Source organism: Maylandia zebra, linkage group LG6, assembly GCF_041146795.1.
Source record: "Maylandia zebra isolate NMK-2024a linkage group LG6, Mzebra_GT3a, whole genome shotgun sequence".
Classification (NCBI taxonomy): Eukaryota; Metazoa; Chordata; class Actinopteri; order Cichliformes; family Cichlidae; genus Maylandia; species Maylandia zebra.
In genome coordinates, this window is record NC_135172.1 from 26,182,254 (window position 1) to 26,204,210 (window position 21,957).

At 38.9% G+C, this 21,957-nt stretch overlaps 2 protein-coding genes across 5 annotated transcripts; one reads left to right on the forward strand and one right to left on the reverse strand.

Moving 5' to 3' along the window:
• Positions 1–46: 46 nt before the first annotated feature.
• On the reverse strand, positions 47–10,178 carry pde5aa (phosphodiesterase 5A, cGMP-specific, a). The gene is made up of 20 exons (XM_004564356.3): positions 9,455–10,178; positions 8,516–9,182; positions 7,726–7,809; positions 7,511–7,591; positions 7,301–7,390; positions 7,055–7,207; positions 6,838–6,905; positions 6,589–6,737; positions 5,907–6,082; positions 5,739–5,789; positions 5,104–5,250; positions 4,127–4,255; positions 3,019–3,113; positions 2,764–2,851; positions 2,481–2,581; positions 2,298–2,375; positions 2,135–2,198; positions 1,958–2,032; positions 1,205–1,288; positions 47–1,023 (listed from the first exon to the last, which is right to left on the reverse strand). Exons 1-20 carry the CDS (start codon positions 9,730–9,732, stop codon positions 901–903), a joined length of 2,781 nt encoding a protein of 926 aa, XP_004564413.3. The 5' UTR covers positions 9,733–10,178; the 3' UTR covers positions 47–900.
• Positions 10,179–10,892: 714 nt separating this feature from the next.
• On the forward strand, positions 10,893–19,290 carry ppp2r2ca (protein phosphatase 2, regulatory subunit B, gamma a). Of its 4 annotated transcripts, none has more exons than XM_004564251.4 (10): positions 10,893–11,381; positions 11,851–12,221; positions 12,617–12,714; positions 12,838–13,021; positions 13,821–13,933; positions 14,190–14,367; positions 15,489–15,653; positions 15,745–15,914; positions 16,260–16,351; positions 16,639–19,290. In XM_004564251.4, exons 2-10 carry the CDS (start codon positions 12,158–12,160, stop codon positions 16,934–16,936), a joined length of 1,362 nt encoding a protein of 453 aa, XP_004564308.1. In that variant the 5' UTR covers positions 10,893–11,381; positions 11,851–12,157; the 3' UTR covers positions 16,937–19,290. The 4 variants fall into 4 exon arrangements, with proteins under 4 accessions (XP_004564308.1, XP_004564309.1, XP_004564310.1 ...); XM_004564252.4 differs by having other exon boundaries at positions 11,977–12,221; XM_004564253.4 differs by having other exon boundaries at positions 12,028–12,221.
• Positions 19,291–21,957: the final 2,667 nt, after the last annotated feature.

Here is a 21,957-nt window from a genome sequence, read left to right on the forward strand (position 1 = left end):
TTTGAACATTTTAGGCTGGATAATTATTTAAAATGCATGCTGTATATGTGTGGTGAACAATATCTTTATTGCTCAGTTTCAGATGGTGGAAATAACATTAGTTGTTATCAGTTCTGCTAAATTTCAAGATAACCTTGTAAGTCAGAGCCAATAAAGGGGAACAATTAATAGAATTAGCACAGGGTCAAAGTGCTCCAAAGAGCCATTATGGAAAGAAAGTCAAATCAGATAAAAAAAAAATGTAGATGTCAGTAATCTAATAAAATAAATAGTTGAATACAAGTTCACAAAATTGATTATGTTATAGATCACTGTACTAATTTGATGGTATGTGGAAAGGAAGCAGTACATTTAAAATACTTATGCATTTGAAAATCTGGATACAGGTCTTACGAAACTCAGTGTAGCACAGATAAAAATACAAATACAGATATGGTGTGCAAATAATCAAAGTCATTTTTCAGACTTTCAAAGCTTCACTGCTAAATAAACAGATTAATGTAGGCTCAATGTGAAGGCAGAGCAGTCCATCCCCTAACCTAACACTCCATACAGAGAGAACATAAATGTGAATGTAGCTTTTAATGTAAAGTACTTTGAGAAGCTATTTAGTACATCTTTACATACAGTAAATGCATTTAATTTGCTATTATATATGTGGCACAATAAGTTGTTTGCAATACAAGTGCAGGAATAATCATAACCGTGAGGGCCACTGCATAACATATTAACCAGTTTGCTCATCAAAGTTCTGATGTGTGAGCAATAGGTCAGTCTTCACTTAGAAGAATGAAGATAGAACATATGGGCAAGCCTCCTTTTAGCCTCTGAAGCCACGTGTCTTCATCTTCTCTCCAGTCCGCTGTTCATTGGTCTGTCTGTGTCTCTCCCTTAAAGTCTTCATGCAGTGAAGTTTTCATTGTTTTCTTTTTCTTGTTCATCAGCAAGTTGCAGCCAGTTTTCTCTGTTCTTCTTACACCCATTTAGCAAAGGAGAGCAGGAGTCAAACAGTCTCGATACAGTCTGAGGAAGGCAAAGACAGAGATGGGATTGTTGATAGAACAGTGGAAATTACAACTGATCTTAAGGGAACAAGATGACAACAAGGTGAATTCTGTGATGAAATATATAAGGACACATGCATGCAAGTAGAATATACAGTTATCTACACATTGCTTACACAATACCAATAGTAATAACACACCTTGTAGAGTGGATAGCAGACCTCATCAATGTATTCAACTTGCATATACGGCAGTCGAGTGCTGTTTTCTCTGTTCATTATGTCCTAGTGAAAAGTAAGCATAAAGTGGCTGTTAAAAAGCACTTAAAGCACTTACAGAAGATCAGATAGAATTGTAAAAGTATGCAGTACTTGAATATGAACATTTATATATGAAGATTGATTCAACCCCAAACACTGCAAGCTACATTAAATTTACTTCACTCTGAATGGGGAAAAATGCATCAGAAATACACAACAGGCTTTATAAAGCTTTATGTATTCAAAGATATTGTTATTTTTGTTATAGTGTAGACAGAGTAACAGTAACATTTTATGAAAACCCTTTTTTGAATCTGTGTAAACAAAATAAGAAATTTTTTTAAACCACAGTGACAAAAATGTGAAGATATTCTGAGACATACCAGTGTTTGTGGTTATGTATTTTTTCAAAGAACAGTCTTTGGCACCGTGATACTGTTATACGACAGGGTAGATGCAATTGTAGCGCAACAAGAAATAGGACAACAGCATGCCTTTTAAACTTAAAAACATTTATCATCAGACTGAAACAAGATATTCACAAATGATTGGATTCTTTTTGATTCGAATCATGAAAAAATAATATTGATTTAAATTCCTTTTTATGTGCGCACACTTTTTTATCCGGATGTGAGTTCCACTCAACATTTTCAGAATCCTTGGCACACTACAAATCCTGCAAGCTCCACTTACAATGGGTTTGATTTTGAACTCTTCCCTCTCTTTGTCCCCCTGTGCAAAGAACTCCATGGCAACCAAACTGGCAATCTGTTAGGCGGAAGAGTGAGGTTAAGGTTGCAGTGAAAAAGGATTGAGAGATGAAGCATGAAGTGTTTTATTTTTCATTCAGAGCTACTTTGTGAGACCTACTCTTTTTTGTTCAGGCCAAGGCTTTGTGATAGCAGAGAGGTCACTGGCTGTCATCAGCATTGACCTGTGGGGTAAAGTAATAGCTTACAACACAGCGCATCCTCTTGGTTTACCGAGCACAACAATATAATATGCCTCTGATTCTAATTTATGTGATTCTCACCTGAGCAAGTCTCTTTGTTTCTCACTTTTCCAGCTCACTCCGCTTTTGTTAGCAAGAGAAAAGAACTCCTTTCTTCTTCTGAAAAAAAAAATTAAAAACAGCCAGAAGAAACATGGGTTAAAATAAGACTGACTTAATGTGTAATCTACGTCTTCTATGACATTTTTAATGTTTCAGACGTACTCCATGTAGACAGTCAGGTCTGTGGCAAGGATTGCCCTTTTGATTAAGTGTAATAGAGCTTTGTGCTCTTCAGCAGACAGACCGCTAAGAATCTGACTGCCCTGGAAGATGAGAGAGAGAAAGAAAGTAAATTAAATTGAAGACTACAAGTTCACACACAGAGATCAAAATAATCTAATTATTTCACAAGTGGAATGATTGCAGAATAATAGATATAGTATATGAGCTTCATTTGAACGTCCTGTTGTGTGCATGCAAACATAACTTATTTCTTGCATCTTACAGTGTTGTTTAGGATGAAGACACACAGGTTGTAGTGGTGGTTCTCAAGAGAGGAGTGTCCATATAACTGAGCTAAAGGCTGATGAGTCCTGAGAGAAAAAAGAAAGAAAGAATCAGGACTGAATATAAGTAGGCAGTGACTAATAAGTGTTATAGATAGTACAAATCAAAATAAATACAAATAATTATGGTCTAGATAATTTAGAGTAAAAATAAGTAATGGAGTAAATGTGAGAGATGAAGAAGTAACATTTACCTTTCTATGAAGGAATTATTAACTCCTCTGTGATCAACATCATGATTCAGAGTGGCTATCATCAACGCTAAGATCTCCAGACGAGAAAAAATGGTCTAACATATGAACAGAAAGAAACAGGTTGTAATAATGAAGAAAATTATTTTTCTGCATTTTATAATTGAACGCTTTATAGGAAAAAAATAATAAGTGAGAAAATAATCATCTGCACATGTATATATTGCACATGTGCTACACAAAATAAAAGAAAGTTTGTATCAATAGGTGGCTCATGTGCTGTCAAAAGTCGATAATAAAAGTTTCTAACAGATAAGATGATAAAGGACCAACCCCAATTGGAGCTGAAGTCTATGGATCCCTACACACGAGTATATGTAAGGGTAAAAAACAGGAAGCAGGAATTTATGGATAGTTGATGATGCAAAATCTCTAAATCATTTTTAATTTTTTTTTTGTATTTTAATTGTATTTAAATAATCTCTAATCTAAAAGAATTAAGTGATAAGACAGTAAAATGTTAGATAGTAATGTCATTTTCTATCTGAACAAATACTGAAAAAAAAGTGTAACTGTAATTCTACTATTCAATGTTTGATGTTAAAGAAATGAAGTACGACAAATGATACTTCCATTTTAGTGTTACTAATACCAGTCAGTGTCTTCATTGAATATCCCACATAATTAAGCTCCAGACTATAACAGATACAAATATGCATAACAGATACAGCTTGGTCCTGGTACAGAGACCCCCAGGGTGGCCATACACCTGGATCTCCAAAAAGCTTAGAACACTGGTGAGTGAATGGCAGAAGTCACTTGAGTTGAGGCGTAGGCATGTGTCTGATTGTTACAGACAGCAGTTAAGAGGTTTTGGCAAGATCTAAAATTAATCCTCTTCCAAACAGTTAAGAGCGCTGAGTATGGAAGGACAACCCTGGCAGTCCTCAACTGACTCCTCCCAAAACTTCTGAGCTACAGGACAGATGAAACTCCGGCGGCATTATGCAAATGTCACAGTGTGACTGTCACATGGACACATAGAATTGATTGTAAATAAAATTATAATAATAGCAACTACAGACCCACTCTGCTTTTACCACAAACTAACCTGGAGTTGGTCTGTTGCCATGAGCATTGCAAACATGCTTTGAGCAGTGCTCACTGCATGGTGCCAGTTGTGGTAGGGCACGTTGTTCCTGTAGCCACGTTTCACAGTCAAAACCCACTGGCAAAGACTCTGGAAGGATGAGATATGTAAAATTGATAAATAATAGAAATTGAGAATATTTAAGGTATTAGGTGATTCTATTGTGCTTTTCTAGTTTGTCAGTAGTGAAATTCCTGTAACTCAAAGAGACATATTGAACTACATATTGTCAAATGTAAGAGCTAATAAGATAACACTAAAATATCCATTATGAACTCATATTCTCCTCTCTCAAAGGTCCTTTTCCCACTAACGTGATTCCTGTTTTGGTGCCTTAGATAAGATGGAGTTAATGAAATGAAAAAAAGACCAATGCCAATGAAACAAGCGTGAACCACCACAGAACCCCAGGGTTTCACAGTCCTTAACATCAGTAGCTACACAACAGGATTTTACCAAGAAATTCACAGATAACTTGCAGATGCAGCTTGCAGATTTTGACAGAGAAGCTTTCCTTCTTACCAAAATCTCTTTACCCCAACTTTTAAAATGGAACATTGTGAAATGCTTAGTTATTAAACTTTGAATTTTGTGCTTGTTCAAAAGGCACAAACGCCAAACTGGCTTCACACTAACACTGATACAAGCACTATCCTGTATCCTGATTGGAAAAAAGATGTAAAAGAAGCATGATGTGTATGAAAAAGGATTTTTGAATTCATAAATACTTATGAAACAAGCCTATTAATGTCATTTTGTTCTAAAACAAACAAACAAACAAACAAACAAACAAACAAACAAACAAACAAACAAACAAACAAACAAACAAACAAACAAACAAACAAACAAACAAACAAACAAACAAACAAAAATTAACTGTTTCCTCATTTATATGATAAAGAAAATGACGCTACTAATATTAATAGAAGCTGAGCTACCTTGTAGTCTATGTTAAAATCCTGCACCAAATTGAGATCCAGGAACATGCGAATCGTGGATTGTGTTGTCGCGTCTTCTGGCACGCCGAAACCAGAGAAATGGAAGTCTAGAATATTCAGCAATTCAGCAGAAGGAATGGTGGCCTCCTAAAAACACAACCAATAAAAGAAATTGAAATGTACTCTTCAGGACGTTCAAGCACAAACACACACAAACAAAATAGAACTTGAGCTCTTTTCCTCAGTTTACCTAGGTGTGTAAACACAGAAAACCCATCTAGCTTTAACATGGGTGAGGAGGTTACCTTAACCTTTGCACTCACATTCAGTGATAGCAGCTGATCAAGAGCTTTAAGTTGTTAGGGCATTAGTTCTACAATAGCATTAAAGCCTGTAAATCTGGCCTCTTGGAACAAAGCAAGGGTTGATTGCTTGACTACTGCCATAGTGATTAAAAAAATAGGAAGAGTGGAGAAGGAAGGCATTTAACAGAAAGAACAAGGTATATGAAAGAAAAGGGAACAAATGTGTGCGCTATTTACTTTAAATCACTATTTACATGCACGATGCCACGCTGTAACAGGGATAAACTGGATAAAAAGAGAAAGGCTGATTTCTTCCAAAGAAAGCCTCACCTGCAATGCCTGGATTTCCTGCTCTGCTGCAGTGATGTGGTAGGCAAGGACCTGCACAATTACAATAAACAAAGAAAACTCAGAAACAAAACTTTAAGATTTGTTAATGTATGAATTATTTTTCTGACTCTTCTCTAACTTACTAATTGGGCGAGATAGTGTTCTCACCTCCTGTGTGACCTCTATACTGGCCCTCCGCTCCTCAGTGATCTGGACTGCCTGAGCATACTGTAGAGCCAGGCCACAATACACTGCCAGGTCTTCCAGAAGGCGCTCGTCATATCGGTTAAAGACTTCCATTTCATCTGAGGCTCTGCTTTGTTTGTTCATCAGCTGGCACACAGCTAAATGACATTAAAAGACAGATGGTTGTGTAGCTTGAGCACAAAGTTCTTCAAATTATGTTTTTGTTTTTAACACATAGTCTAGTTGCTTTCTGTGGTAAAGCTGAGATGGGCAACTTGTTTTTGGAATCACTGGGAAAAAAAATCACAATAATAATCTCAGCATCTAAATATTCAAGTGGCTAGAAAAGATAACTGGATTAAAAACTGAAACAATTTTATAAAATGTCCAGATCTGGTCTTCTCAGAGCAGATCACAGTAAGTAGTATAAAGACTGAAAAGGTCTAAACAGTAAGTAAGGATTTCTAGCTGTGAAAGGTCACTGCAAATCATCTGTGAAACCTATTATTTTATATTATTTGATACTATTTTATTTTCTACTTTAATAAGAGAGCTTTGTATGCTGTGCTTCATTTGTGCTTGTCTGGTAACAGAGGTGTGAAAGATTTATTTTCAAATCCTATCCTGTTTACAATGTTTACTGCCATTCAAGAAAAGAACTTACCGATAACATTTTCAGATCTCTCATTTCTAACTGGGCAGCAGATGAGACTCCTTTTCAGTTCATCAGAACTCTTCGACATATTAAGTGTTTCCATAGAAGTCAGGGTTCGAAAGGCATATGACGGATCTATATTCCTGAGGTCACGCTCCCTGAAAAATTATACTTTCAAATTACAAAACCCCCCAAATATCCCATATTTGTTTTAAAAGTAAATCACACTCAAGGACTTGCAAAGTCTCCGGACAATACCTTCTGTAGATCTGGCAGGTTGATCCGAGCTCCTCACATTCCAAATGTATAACTCTTGAGAATAAAGTCTGTAATCAAAAGACAAAAATGAAAAACAAAACAAAACAAAACAAAAAAAAATGAAAACATTGTGTATGGCTAAAAATATTGTACTATATTCTAAACAGACAAAGTAATGGAAAACAAGGAAATTGAGCAGGATGTCAAGATAATGTACCTTTTCTTCAGTGTCTGAAGTTTGCTCACTGGGGATAAAGATGGTGCAGTATTGAGCGTGTGTAAAGGGCATGATGGTGGCAGCCATCTTACTCAGCATAACTTCAAGGGAATGGTGCTCCTTTGATAGTACTTGTGCCATCTCTATCAAAGCCTGGACCACACACACACACATATGCATGAAGATATTACTTAGATATACATGTTACAAGGCATAAAACGATTTTAAACTGTTCTCTGGCTTTACCTTACTGCGTTTAGCCTCTTGTCTCGCACCTTCATACAGCTGGACATTATCCAGGACAGTCCCCAACACATCCATGTGATTTGACAACACCTTAAAACAAAATCAAACGCGTATTTATGGGTGGTAAGCATTAAGACAAGGCAAATATCTGACATTATAAATAATGTTTATAATAGAAAAAAATCTCCATACTAAAGTCCAATCCCTCACCTTTTCATCAACGTTTGTGAAAACAGAACGTGATCCATCGCAACTATTTCTTTTGTTGATCATTAGCAGGACACCTAAAACCTGTTCAAAAAAAGAAAACGTTTTATTTACATCCAATCTATATTTAAAATTCTGTTATGACAATGAACAATATGCCACTGAAAAATCCACAGGACATTTACATTAGTTAAAGGTATTTGCAACAGCACACATACCTCTCCCCTATGGTTGCTGATAGGAACACTCAGAACCGTCCTGATCTTTGATGTTTGATCATTGGCTAAGTTGAATCTGGGGTCCTGTTGGGACAAATAAGGAAAACATAAGTGCATGTAAGAGGATCACTTAATATTAATTACTTAACAGCAACATGTTTTAAACATATCCTATCCAACAGTCTTATGTATGTTAGATATTTGTGGCAACTGAGTAGCAACAGACTTTAATACCTAAACTAACTTTAATCTCTTCATAACCCTTTGTTGTTAAGCTATTGGGTCAGCGCTGTTCATCAGCTTTAGCCACATCTGACCAAAAATACCCACACTTCTCAGGATGCTTGGCATCTACCTAGTTATTAGGGACAACCCATGCACACCCACGCTGACTGGGTTTACCTGGTGTTCAACTCTTCCAGGCACACATTCCAAATCACCTTACTTGTGAGGGCAAGAAGAGCTGCTGTGACCACCACCTGTAAGCCTTTTAGACAGCTTTGGCATGAATCTACTTTTGTGGGGGTGTATGTGTGGGCATGTGCGAGGAAAGGACAGTAATCCAAGGTTTATCACTGGAAGCAGTCACGAAAAGGATTAAAAGAAACTGCGTCATCAGGGATTCCCTATCAGGCTTCTTCAAATAGCCATGTCATCATCTCAAAAAAGACTTTCAGGAAATGGGTGACTCATTAAACATGCAGTCCTCATTTCTGATTTTTAATCCCTCGTCTGTGCCCTGGAACATGGGAGTTAAGCTTACATGTACAATCATGACATCAACATTTACCTCAGATGCATCTCTTAGATTTATTGGTGAAGCTGTAGCCATTACGCATCCCATGATCCCTTTTACCAGTTCTAGATGAGCTTGGCTGTATGGGTTTCCCTCATTCAAGTGCCCCAGTGATGTTAGGGCTATCACGTCTTCCAAGCTACTCCTTCCACCACAGTGTTTCCGTACAAGAGAGAGCGAACCACCCTCTGCTCCCAGTAGCTCCCCAACATGGATCACAGTCCCCTGGCAGAGCTCTGCTAAAGAACCCATACAGCTTAGGCCTTCTCCTAGGAGCCCCATCATCCAAGGGCAGCCGTCACCATGGCCACATGATGTGGGTGGAAAAAACTGTGGAGGGTGGGGTAAGCTAGATGAGCAGGGGCAAACGGGAGCTCGTGGTTGACAGGGAGAAAACTGAAAACGGGAACAACGAGGTAAGCAGAGACAGCATGGTGAATGGCTTTCTTTAACATCTGGACCAAAGTGGTCCATCCATTCAGGGACACTGAGATTTGAAGCGAGGCGTCTGTCTGTCAAAGTTAAAACGTTCAGGTCTGAGCTTCTCAATGGGGAAGAATTTCTCCGATAAGGTGCCTTCATGAGCGCCTCGGAATGGTCAGAGCTCCTCCTTTGAAACCTTGACAGAAGTGGGGACATTTCTGTCTGTGGACAACTGACCCTGAAATCATACACAAATTACACGATTTATTTAAAAGCAAAACTAAAATAAAGTACTTAAAATTTGTATAAAAAGTATTAAACGTATATGTGGAAACATAATTTTATCTAATGCAGCTTATATTTTCATTACTAATAAAGTGTTCACCTTTACAAGCGTTTTATTCAACAAAAGTTTGTTAAAAACGTTTTAATCGCACATTATAATTTTGAGGGATCTGAGTAATTTGAGTTTCAGCTAAAACTGTAGAGGTATAAAATGTAAACTCTTACGCTGAGGTTCTGCGTAAAAAGTAAGCCCTTGTGAAGTCGGAGTGGTCATCCAACCATGCGTCCTCTTGGTAGCTTGTCGTACCATCTCCAAACTTCCTGCTATGCAACCTGGACCTTGGACTCCACAGTGGGGAGAAGAACCAGCCCGTGCCTTGCACCATCGGCGAGTCGCTCACGATTCCCCTGCGCATCGACTCCGCGCCAGCGTCCGGAGATGCCCCAGGACTCACACTGCCAGGCTCCATGGACTCTAGCGCTTCAGAGTGAAGGCAGGGCATCCCCTCGCTCAGGTAAATCGAGAAAAGATCGGGTAAACTCAGTTTTTACGCCCAGTGAGCTATCTAAGAGAAACACCTCGAACGCGAGGAGGCAGAAAGTAAGACAGACTAACGACTTGCCAGAGAGCAGAGCATAAAGAGCCCGTGAAAACGATTGCGTCAAGGTAATCCCTTGACCTTTATTTAGCTGATATCCACTAAAGGAACCTGATTAAATGGATTTGCTCTAACCCCCGGCTCGTACATGTTATGAACTCGTCATTTAAATTTAACACCTGTGTCCAAGTGTCCAAAAAAGTAAATATCTTAGAACTAGGAAAACCAACCTATTGTGATATTTATTTGTACAATAACAAAAAAGCACCAACATGTCCTCATTTAAATAGCAAATAATAGGTTAATCCTAATTATTTGGCTTGAAGTACAGAACGAGCAATAAAACCAAGTAAAAAGGACAAAATATGGTTTAATCATCATAAGTACACAACATATTATGTGTTATTCACTTACGTGATGTGGATAAACTATAAATTAACCTTTACGCTTTATATAAAAAAAGCATGATAGGTGATCACATGATCAGCAAATATTTGAGCTTTGCAATTTAGACCTTTAGAATTAAAATAAACAACCAAGAACAACATGAACACAGTCAGATATCATTACAGATATATAGCATTAACTGGACATTAGAAGATTATTTCACACTGTGCTAATATGTTACAAAATAGTACTTTGCCCTCTTAAACAAGAAATAAATTTGAGTAAAATGTAACTGAAATATATAAAATCAAAAGTTTCTTTTATTTAAATAATTAATGATGGAGCAAAATAGGCTTGGTGTAAACTGAATGCCAACTGTATACCAGTCAAGTACATTTCATTTAGCCAGATTCTGTTAAATACATTTATACGTGCAACATAAGTACAACATAACATAAATTGTACTCCTTGCAAAGAAAAGAAAAGAAAAGAAAAGCCGAAGATCATAAAAGCAAGGTGACCAGAACAATGTTTATTTAGTTTTTAGGGAATATCACACAGTGCTGTAATAAGAAAGGGCTTTTCAAACATTCTTTGACTGATATCTTGTTTATCCTTTTCTTATCATGTTTTATTTTCTGGAGACAAATAACTGAAATTGTAGCGACATACCATCAATTGGTGTGTGAGGTTTTAAAAGTTTCTTTTAAAGAATTTTTCTTTCATCTGTTTAAATTGCTCTGCAGTCCTCAATATTATTTTTACTCTGGACAGAAAACTGCATGCTGGTATGTGCCACTCAGTATTTAAGGGCTCCCTCTGTTGGTCTTGGGTACTTCTCATCACCTGCAGTGGGTGGATCCTCCAGTGACAGCTATACTGTGATTGGCTGCTCCAGTAGGAGGCTGCCATGACACATTGGATGCTGCACAGATCCACAGCATCAGCAGGCAACGGACCTCCATCCTCCTCGTTATCCCTCTCTCTTTCTCTTTTTTCTCCTCCTTTGCCTCTCCTCCTCTCACTACTACCCCTGCTCTCTCTTCTCTGTCCCTTCTCCTCCCACTTGGAAAGACACGCAGGCCTGTTTGAGTACACTGCAGCAGAGGTCCATTAACACAACAGCAGCAGGAATAGCAGCAGCAGCGACAGCAGCAGGCGGACTGGTAGGTGTGCTGAGGCCTGTCTCCCTCCTTATTGCAGCACAGGCAAGACATCGCATTCTCCTCTGATCACTGTCAAGGACTATCTTTTTGAGAAGTGTGCGTGCATGTGAGAGCAGGAATCTGGCAAGTAGTCAAAGAGGACTACCACACCCTGGGAACATTATTACCAGTGGTAGGGCTGAATGTAGCAGCTGATATTTTCATTCTCATGCTATGTTCATTATATACTTATTTCTGAGCTTAAACACAAGGATTCATCTTTTGCTTTTCTCTGCTCTAGTTGTTTGTTGCTTTTCCTTCATTCTACAGCACTGTGATTTGATTCAGCACCCACTAGGCCTTGTTCGTCTACACACGTGTCTTTGCTAATGAATGCATTGAATGTCTAACTAAGGTCACATCATTTGCCATGCTGTGCGCACATATTGTCAGCCTACCTAATGACAGCCTTCGTCTTTCCTTTCCAAAGCTGTCTTCATCACCAGCCTCTCCATCCACCGTTCTCTCTTCTGTCCTCCTGCATCTTAATTTCCTCTCACTCCCATTCCTCTTTCCTAAAACCCTGTTCCTCCTTCCCCCGCCCCTTGCATTCCAGTCTCAATCTCTTCGACGTGCCTTTTCTTCTTCCTGCCGGCTGGTTTCCCAGGATGCCTTTTTCCAGGCCGCTCCGTTAGGCCCTACCAGCATGGGCGGAGACTGGGTGGGGAGAGACATTACGGATTGGACCCTTCCCCTCAGGACGGGCGCACTGGCGGGTCACCCTCCCTCAGCTTCAGATGGGCGAGGACGCTGAGAGCCCCAAAATCAACCACACCTTCCTGCGAGACTACGTCACTGAAGGTAGAGCGGACGATGTCTCGCTGCCATCTCTGTGGTGTCAGATAACATACTGGTATAATTGAACAGATTAATTTCAGCTTCCTGCATTGCACAGTAGAAGGAATGTATGATGACACTGCCTGACTCAGCAACAGACACTTTCATAATTTAAATTTTCCTTAGGCATCATAGACATAAATGGTTGATTTATGGTTTAGAGTAACTGAAATAATATGTGATTTTATTAATTTTTCTTTCATTGCCAGCCTTTTCTACATTGTTATGGTCACTTAATCATCTGTGCTTTTTTTGCCATGTCTGCCTAACGTTCTCGCTACTCTATCATTGCTGCGGTTTTCTTTTCTTCTTTCTATACTTTTGTTTAATTGCCTCCAATGTTCCTATCTTCCTTACAGCTGATGTCATCTCTACAGTGGAGTTTAACCAGACAGGGGACCTTCTGGCCACGGGGGACAAAGGTGGCCGGGTGGTCATCTTTCAGAGAGAGACTGAGGTTAGTTTACAATGCAAAACCACCACTTTCTGTACACATGCTTTTTTTTAAAAAAATAGCTTCGTACACATACTGTAAATGCATGCTGAAAGCCGTGTTTTCCTCACTGTCTGCCCTGGGCAGCCGAAAGGTGAATCAGAGGAGGTGGGCGAGACAGGGGACTCTGGGGAGTACAATGTCTACAGCACGTTTCAGAGCCACGAGCCTGACTTTGACTACCTGAAGAGTGTGGAGATAGAAGAAAAAATTAACAAGATCAGATGGCTGCCACAGCAGAACGCAGCACATTTCCTCCTCTCCACCAATGGTGAGAAATCAGTGACTTCTCAGTCTCTATCAGAACATCATATTGATTGTTGGTTGTGGTAAAATGAAGTACAGGAAGTACTACATGCATATAGGTTTTATCTATCTATCTATCTATCTATCTATCTATCTATCTATCTATCTATCTATCTATCTATCTATCTATCTATCTATCTATCTATCTATCTATCTATCTATCTATCTATCTATCTATCTATCTATCTATCTATCTATCTATCTATCTATCTATCTATCTATCTATCTATCTATCTATCTATCTATCTATCCATATATATACATATATATACATATATATACATATAGTGAGAGAGAGAGATTTGTTATAAATAGCAGTTGTTTTTGCTTGATATGGCACAGGTATCGCTTACACACTTTGGTTTCAAACTACCTCCAATTTCCAAAATTATGGCAGCCTTGTGTCATCTTTTATTACCTACATAGAATTAAATAACATCAAGATAGTCTTTGGAGTCTCACTTACGGCTGCAATAATGGCACAGAAAAAAAAATCTAAATTTGGTGCATGAATTAAGTATTATGTTTTAAATTAGCTGCAAATGTGATTTTTGTTGTGCTTTGCAATTTTCAATGAATGTAATCATCGTCAAAGGAGCTTGCAAAGAAAAGCGTCTGGACTTCTTTAAGTTCTAGCAACTCAAAGAAGTCCAGACGCTTTTCTTTGCAAGCTCCTTTGACTACGATGACCTGGATGACTGAGAACTTTCACAGACGAATGTAATCATCATTTTCTGGCACGCAAATCCCGATGCCTGTCACAGATAAGACTATTAAACTGTGGAAGGTAAGCGAGAGAGACAAGAGACCAGAAGGATACAACCTGAAAGATGAGGAGGGACGGCTCAAGGACATCTCTACCATCACCTCTCTACAGGTACTCGGACACACACATACAACTGCACACTTTCATTTTGTTGGGTATGCCTGATACAAGTATTTATCAGGCTAACATTTAATCATCAAATCAAGTGTCTGTCTTTTTGCTCCTGTCCTTAAATGATCCATGGCTCTACTGTCCTCCAATTATGTCCTTTCTCATTGTTGTCTTTCTTTTTGCCCTATGATTTACTCCTCCTGTTCTTATCACCTCCTCCCTTCCGCCTTAAATCTTTTATCTCTCACTATTTAAGGTGCCAGTGCTGAAACCTACAGATCTAATGGTGGAGGTCCGTCCCAGAAGAGTATTCGCTAATGGACATACCTACCATGTCAACTCCATCTCAGTCAACAGCGATGGGGAAACCTACCTGTCTGCTGACGACCTCCGCATCAACATGTGGCACCTGGGCATCACAGACCGCAGTTTCAGTATCCTTACTGTCTTTTTTTTGTATTATAACACACTATTTTCAGTTTAACCAACCATGACCATTTGCTTTAAATAATTCTATAGCTCCTCTCAGACTTTTGTGTGGTGGAAACTCCTTCAATTTTACAGAGAATTCAGCGGTATGAATTAGATCACTGTTCATTGTTAAAGTATAACTGTATCCTTATGGTAATTGTAAAACAGCAATGAGAACAATATACCTAAACAGGTAAAGATTCCTGTCTACACCAAAAGGGGAAAAAAAAGAAAAAGTGCAATATACGTCAGTAAGCTTTTTTTGTGTTTGATTTTATGGTGAAGTGTCCATAAAGGATAAAATCTCATTTTAATTGTGTTAAGGTACACTGTAAAACAATTCATGCTAGTATGTTAGTGTGCATGATTTTAGTTATCAATACTGATCATTATGTATGTAGTTTCCTTACTAAAGAAAAAGAAATTGAGCAGTGTTGGGAATGCATCCCATATGCTTCTAATCTGTGTTTGTATTTCATCCACTGTTATCTAAATTTATGCCTAAAATATCACGGAGCCAATTCCAGGTTATGTACAGTAATCATAACCAATCATCCAAATTCATCTTCTGATTTATACTTAATGTAAACAACGTGACTCTGATTGGATTTGTGTTTCCATTATAATGCTGAGTAGTCAGTGCAGGTGGTAGCATGTGGGACTGGCTGCATGTTGTGATTTCCCCATTCAAATGGAAGCTGACCTAGAAAATCATAGAGGCATCTATGGAAGACGAGTTTAAATAATTCACACGGCAGTACACTTTCTTCTGAGCCACACAGGACTACCACAAATAGAACAGAGAGGAACAGCCTGTGCATGCATATTGGGGATAGGATGGGGTGCAGTTTTTTTTTTTTCCGGGATGTCTTTATGAATTTAGGTTGTGAACGTGTAGATCATCTGAAAATAAAAAGACTGCATGAATGAATATAAGTGATTTGTTTGCATGTCTGCTGCCTCAATTGACAAAATGTAAACATAGTCATGGAATTCGGTGTGGCTGTGGTAGAAACCCAGCTCGCCAGATTTATGTGGTGCTTAATGTCTGCGCTGTTTGTTCCTTGATGGCTCTGCTTCTCAGATATTGTAGACATCAAACCAGCAAACATGGAGGATCTGACGGAGGTGATAACAGCGGCAGAGTTCCACCCTCACCACTGCCACTTGTTCGTGTACAGCAGCAGCAAGGGAACGCTGCGCCTCTGTGACATGAGAGCCTCGGCTCTCTGCGACAAACATACCAAACGTGAGGAAACATTTTAAAGAGTTTACTGCAAGCTGTGCATGAGGAATCCTGCTCTCACGAAAGCAATGCAATTATATTTCTGTCTGATTAGTTTTTGAGGAGCCTGAGGATCCAGGGAACCGCTCCTTCTTCTCAGAGATTATTTCCTCTGTGTCGGATGTTAAGTTCAGCCATAGCGGACGTTACCTGCTGACCAGAGACTACCTCACCGCTAAGGTGTGGGATATCAATATGGATAAAGGCCCAGTGGAGACCTTTCAGGTAGAGGATTTTACCTGCACCTATTTGGAAATTGTATTCATTATTTGTCTGACATAAAATCTGTCTGAATCAAATTTGAAAATTTTGGGTGTTTGTTATGCTTTTCAAATTCAAAATACATATATTTTTACATTCATACACAATTCATTCAGTTGATCAGCATAATTCAGCAGCATCAACTTGATCCCAAAGAAAATCTGGAAGCCTTTTCTCATTTTTACTGCCGGTGTATTATACATGAGAGCAAAGTAAAGAAAGAAGATTAAAATGCCAAAATGTGAGCGTCCTGAGCAGGATAATGCTACCTTCCCCAAAACTTAAGCTGACTGTTTGCATCATCCCCAGGTCCATGAATACCTGAGGAGTAAGCTGTGTTCCCTCTACGAAAACGACTGCATCTTTGACAAGTTTGAGTGTGTTTGGAACAGCTCAGACAGGTAAGAGGCGGTGGGGGGACAGACAAAGTACAGCTTAAGTAGATTTGGAAGCAAAAACAGACTGCTGTGTCAGTGTGTTACTGCTTACAGTGATTTCCTAAATGCCCGGCCTCCTGCTTTATCCGACGTTTAAATCAATCCCAGAGACAAGCTTTACAGACATCAAATCAATCCTCATGTATTCAGTTTGCTTTTTCCTCTTTTCCTCCCCCTCATTCTACCATGAACACCGCTTGTCTCTTCCCGCTCTTTACTTCCTTTCGCCTCTCCTTTCCTCCATGATCCAGCGTGATTATGACAGGGGCGTACAACAGCTTCTTCCGGATGTTCGACAGGGAGACAGGCCGAGGCGTAACCCTGGAGGCCTGGCGAGAGAGCAGCAAGCCCCGGGCCGTACTGCGAACCCGCCGTGTGTACACTGGCGGTAAACGTCGCAGGGGCGATGTGGGCGTCGATAGCTTGGACTTCACCAAGAAAATCCTGCACATGGCTTGGCACCCATCTGAAAATATAATTGCCATAGCAGCCACCAACAATCTGTACATCTTCCAGGATCGTGTCAACCCAGAAACGCAGGCACAGTGACAAGAATGGAAATATGAACAGAAGCAGACACAGTACTTTTTATCAAAGTGTCACAGAAATGCAAAGAGTGACTGGAATATATTTGGATGTTCTATCGAGGGCATGGAGAGTGGCATGTTTGATGACATGCTTTGATGCAGAGTCTGTACATAATTGGAATAATCATAAAATAACAAGACTCTTTATTCAGTTCATTTTATTTAAAGGTGTTTAATCTAATCACCGAACTGAACTGATCTAGTACCCATCGGGACATTTGATTGATTGATTTATTTTTGGCTGCACTCTACTTCCACTTTTTGAAGATGTTTGTCTAACTGCCCCACTGTTGGGGCAGTCAATGAGGTGCAGGGACACCTCTCGATCTGCAGTGACTCAGTGCTGTTCCTCACACCGTGTTGCACTTCCCATTAATGTTCTGGTTACCTTTCACATAAAAATGGAAGATATGTGCTAGCTAGCATTTGAGAGGTAATTTCTAAATGCTACAGAATATACCGATAGAATGGCTGGAAAACTTTACCAGGCATTTAATCCAAATCTAATTGTTTTCACTAGGGTGAGGTATCAGGAATGGTGTTATTGTATAGTTCACAACAGTCTCCTAAAAGTTTTTTCTTCTTTGTCGTGTGACAACAGCAATTCAGTCTCTCCTTCAGAGCAGTGCTCTGGGGGAACGCACGAATAACTGTCCCGTAATCTTTTCCCCGTTCACGTTGCAATAATAACACTAACAAAACACAGTGCAGCACCATTCCTGCTTTAATACATGAGCTCTTCTTCTACAGGTAACAAAAAAATGTACACACTCTTTTTACTGTTTGCTGTAAATAGTCTGTGTTTTTTTTTAAAGGCGGTACCAATTTTCAGTTCCAGAGAGCTAAGAAAAAAAAGCATTTTGTCAAGGACACTCTAAATCGGTGTGAGATCTCATTTATAATAAGGTTTGTGGAATCACACTTTATCAGATATTTTCTCGTAGCAGTATATAGGTAGTTGTCGCTGGCTGTAGAGAGGACGGGGTAAAATTGTGCACAAAAAACACTAACTGTTTGGTTGTGTATATTAAGCCCTTATTGTGTTTTGATTGCTGTATCATGGTAATCTCATGTAAAAAAGAAAAAAAAAGAAAAAGAGGAAAGAAACAAATCCACATGCTTATATGAGAAAACATAGCAGTTGAAGGAGGCAGTGTGTGTATTGATGGGGGAATCTTGCAGTTTGGACAAACTTGAATTCTAAGCACATCGTTTATCGTTGAGACTCCCAAATTTAAATCAAAGTTGACTTTGTGTCCAGTGTGCTTGGAGGTTAGAGGTTATCATCAGTGCAATAGCTCATCACAGCAGTAATGTCATGTGAATTCATACTATCACAAGATCTTAATGTCATTACACCGTATACCTCACAGCGCCACATGCTACTCTGCGGTGCGACTCTGAAAGCCTGGGATGTACAGCAGTACAGTAAGGTGATGTCCGTGTTGGATCGCGTGAGACTTGTTTGTTTACAGTGAAGTACTTTATTTTCAAGTGACCTTGGCCCTGATGGGATTATTGTAAGTGGTTTAAATGTGTACTGTAGTGGGTGGGGTAACATAACCAGTGCAAAGGTAGAGAATATCAAGTCCCTTTGCACATTTTCAAAATCTGAAGAATCAACAGTGTAAAGAAATAACTGCTGTCACACCTGCTTCCTCCTCTCTCCCTCATGCCCGTTTGGTTTTCCAAGTTGCTGTTCACACACATCTGTGTTATCTGCCTGTAGCTAAGATGGTTTTCTTATGGGCATATATATTTTTTGTCTTCACTACCAGCCAGTGTTATCATGTGCAGGTACAGTTTTTCACTTATTGATTTAACATGTACGACACAGCAAAATCCATGATGACGACAACCCACAAGAAAACGGTTTTACATAGTGAAGGGCCTTGTGAAGCATTATGTAAGCTCCGAGGTTCATCCCTGCAGTGGCGAAATGTAGTTTAGAACAAGTCAGTTGTAATCGCATCATAACCACCAACACATACAACCAGTGAGACAATTTGTGTTCGGGAGCACAGCAGCAGCAGCATGTCGCCATTACTCAATGCTACTAGCGTGTATATCTATCATGCTTTAAAAATCTAACAGTACGAAAACATAACTCATATGAGGTGAATGAAAGGAATGTGCATTAATAAAATAACATAAAATCTAACAAAAATGTGTTGGATTTCATTTTAATGTCTGTCCTCATTTAATAGATTCTGCTTTTTGTCTCATCACCAAAAAAGAAATATATATAAAAAAATATATTAATCTGAATAAAACCTTTCACAAGAGATTTTTCCCCCCCAATTCAAGCATTTTAATAGACACCCCATTTAACTCCACCAGTGGGAAAAAAAAAGGCACTCACATTTACAGTGTCGAGGCTCAACGTCAGCAATTGTAATCCACACGAGCATTGAGGTTACAGATTGATAGTGTTTATGTGTAAAGCTTTTCATACACCACCACTGCATTACTGTACTGTGTAAACCAGATAGCTAGGAAAACCCCCATTTCAAAAATAAATTAATCATTCATTACTGTTATTTTAACTATCCGTCCATCCATCTTCTTCCACGTATCCAATTCAGGGCTGCTGGAGCTTATGGAGCTTAGGGTTGAGAGGTGGCGATACACTCTGGGCACATCGCCAATCTTTCACAGGGCTTATTTTAATTATGTGTACAATATTTTCTTTAGTACCTCTTTCTTCAGTCAAATTCCAAACTGGCAAATTTTGAGATAAAAACTGTTTTTCTTTAAAGGTTCGGATTCTGTAAACAAAATGGTCTCTTAACTTGAACCAATATTGTGTTCAACTCAGTGAAACAACACATTTTAAACATTCCTGGTAATTCTTAATTGTTATGGAATGAACATGGTGTGTCTTAAATTTGTCATTTGCATACATTTGAGAAATACCATAAAAGGAGGTCTAGTGTGTGTTAATGTGATAACGAAAGTTTTCACAGAACTGCACAAAGTTCAACCTTATTTGCGTCTGGTTATTGATCATCAGCAAGTGAGCACTTCTATAAAAGCAGAGGTTTTGGCAGTTTTCTGGGCTGGAGCATTCTCATGTGTGTTAACAAAATGCCACAATCTTCCAATGAGGGGATGCCCCAGCAAATTCACTCCAAAGTCACACTGTGTAACTCTCAGATCACCTACAAGAACAACAAGCACTATATCTTAGCCTCTATAGGCCTGAATATGTTAAAATTCATGATAGTAAATTTATAAAAAGTACAACTTGGGTAGAAGGGGTTCCAGGAGAAAGGCTCTTCCTCTAAAAACAAGATGTCAGCACAGTTTAAGTTTGCAGATCTGCATCTGGGCAAACCACAAGACTTCTGGAACGATGTCTTGATGAGAAACAGATCAGACCAAAGTGTAGATATCTGTGTATAATCCACAGCACCACATTTGATGCATTTTAATATGTGTAATACAAAAATCTGCAAGTTTACTGCAACCCCCCCTTGATGAAAGTTTTATGCTGGCTTTTCAAAATGACTGCATGTGCATCATAGCTTGAGAGACAGGAAAATCTGATGCTAAAATTAAAGTTAAGACCAGGAAGTTTAAAGACAACATCATAAAATATTGCCTAACAGAGGAAGCCAGAAATGCATATATATTATCACTAAATTTGTGTCATATCAGGAATGGTGTTATTGTATAGTTCACAACAGTCTCCTAAAAGTTTTTTCTTCTTTGTCGTGTGACAACAGCAATTCAGTCTCTCCTTCAGAGCAGTGCTCTGGGGGAACGCACGAATAACTGTCCCGTAATCTTTTCCCCGTTCACGTTGCAATAATAACACTAACAAAACACAGTGCAGCACCATTCCTGCTTTAATACATGAGCTCTTCTTCTACAGGTAACAAAAAAATGTACACACTCTTTTTACTGTTTGCTGTAAATAGTCTGTGTTTTTTTTTAAAGGCGGTACCAATTTTCAGTTCCAGAGAGCTAAGAAAAAAAAGCATTTTGTCAAGGACACTCTAAATCGGTGTGAGATCTCATTTATAATAAGGTTTGTGGAATCACACTTTATCAGATATTTTCTCGTAGCAGTATATAGGTAGTTGTCGCTGGCTGTAGAGAGGACGGGGTAAAATTGTGCACAAAAAACACTAACTGTTTGGTTGTGTATATTAAGCCCTTATTGTGTTTTGATTGCTGTATCATGGTAATCTCATGTAAAAAAGAAAAAAAAAGAAAAAGAGGAAAGAAACAAATCCACATGCTTATATGAGAAAACATAGCAGTTGAAGGAGGCAGTGTGTGTATTGATGGGGGAATCTTGCAGTTTGGACAAACTTGAATTCTAAGCACATCGTTGAGACTCCCAAATTTAAATCAAAGTTGACTTTGTGTCCAGTGTGCTTGGAGGTTAGAGGTTATCATCAGTGCAATAGCTCATCACAGCAGTAATGTCATGTGAATTCATACTATCACAAGATCTTAATGTCATTACACCGTATACCTCACAGCGCCACATGCTACTCTGCGGTGCGACTCTGAAAGCCTGGGATTTACAGCAGTACAGTAAGGTGATGTCCGTGTTGGATCGCGTGAGACTTGTTTGTTTACAGTGAAGTACTTTATTTTCAAGTGACCTTGGCCCTGATGGGATTATTGTAAGTGGTTTAAATGTGTACTGTAGTGGGTGGGGTAACATAACCAGTGCAAAGGTAGAGAATATCAAGTCCCTTTGCACATTTTCAAAATCTGAAGAATCAACAGTGTAAAGAAATAACTGCTGTCACACCTGCTTCCTCCTCTCTCCCTCATGCCCGTTTGGTTTTCCAAGTTGCTGTTCACACACATCTGTGTTATCTGCCTGTAGCTAAGATGGTTTTCTTATGGGCATATATATTTTTTGTCTTCACTACCAGCCAGTGTTATCATGTGCAGGTACAGTTTTTCACTTATTGATTTAACATGTACGACACAGCAAAATCCATGATGACGACAACCCAC

Excerpts from the sequence above, each read along its gene's own strand:
- pde5aa (XM_004564356.3), bottom strand. The coding sequence starts at position 9,732 with ATGCCCTGCCTTCACTCTGAAGCGCTAGAGTCCATGGAGCCTGGCAGT. Across the intron at positions 6,906-7,054 it reads CTTCAGACACTGAAGAAAAG|ACTTTATTCTCAAGAGTTAT; the intron begins GTACATTATCTT and ends TTTTGATTACAG. Across the intron at positions 1,289-1,957 it reads AGTTCAAAATCAAACCCATT|GACATAATGAACAGAGAAAA; the intron begins GTAAGTGGAGCT and ends ACTTTTCACTAG.
- ppp2r2ca (XM_004564251.4), top strand. The coding sequence starts at position 12,158 with ATGGGCGAGGACGCTGAGAGCCCCAAAATCAACCACACCTTCCTGCGA. Across the intron at positions 13,934-14,189 it reads CTACCATCACCTCTCTACAG|GTGCCAGTGCTGAAACCTAC; the intron begins GTACTCGGACAC and ends TCACTATTTAAG. Across the intron at positions 15,915-16,259 it reads GCCCAGTGGAGACCTTTCAG|GTCCATGAATACCTGAGGAG; the intron begins GTAGAGGATTTT and ends CATCATCCCCAG.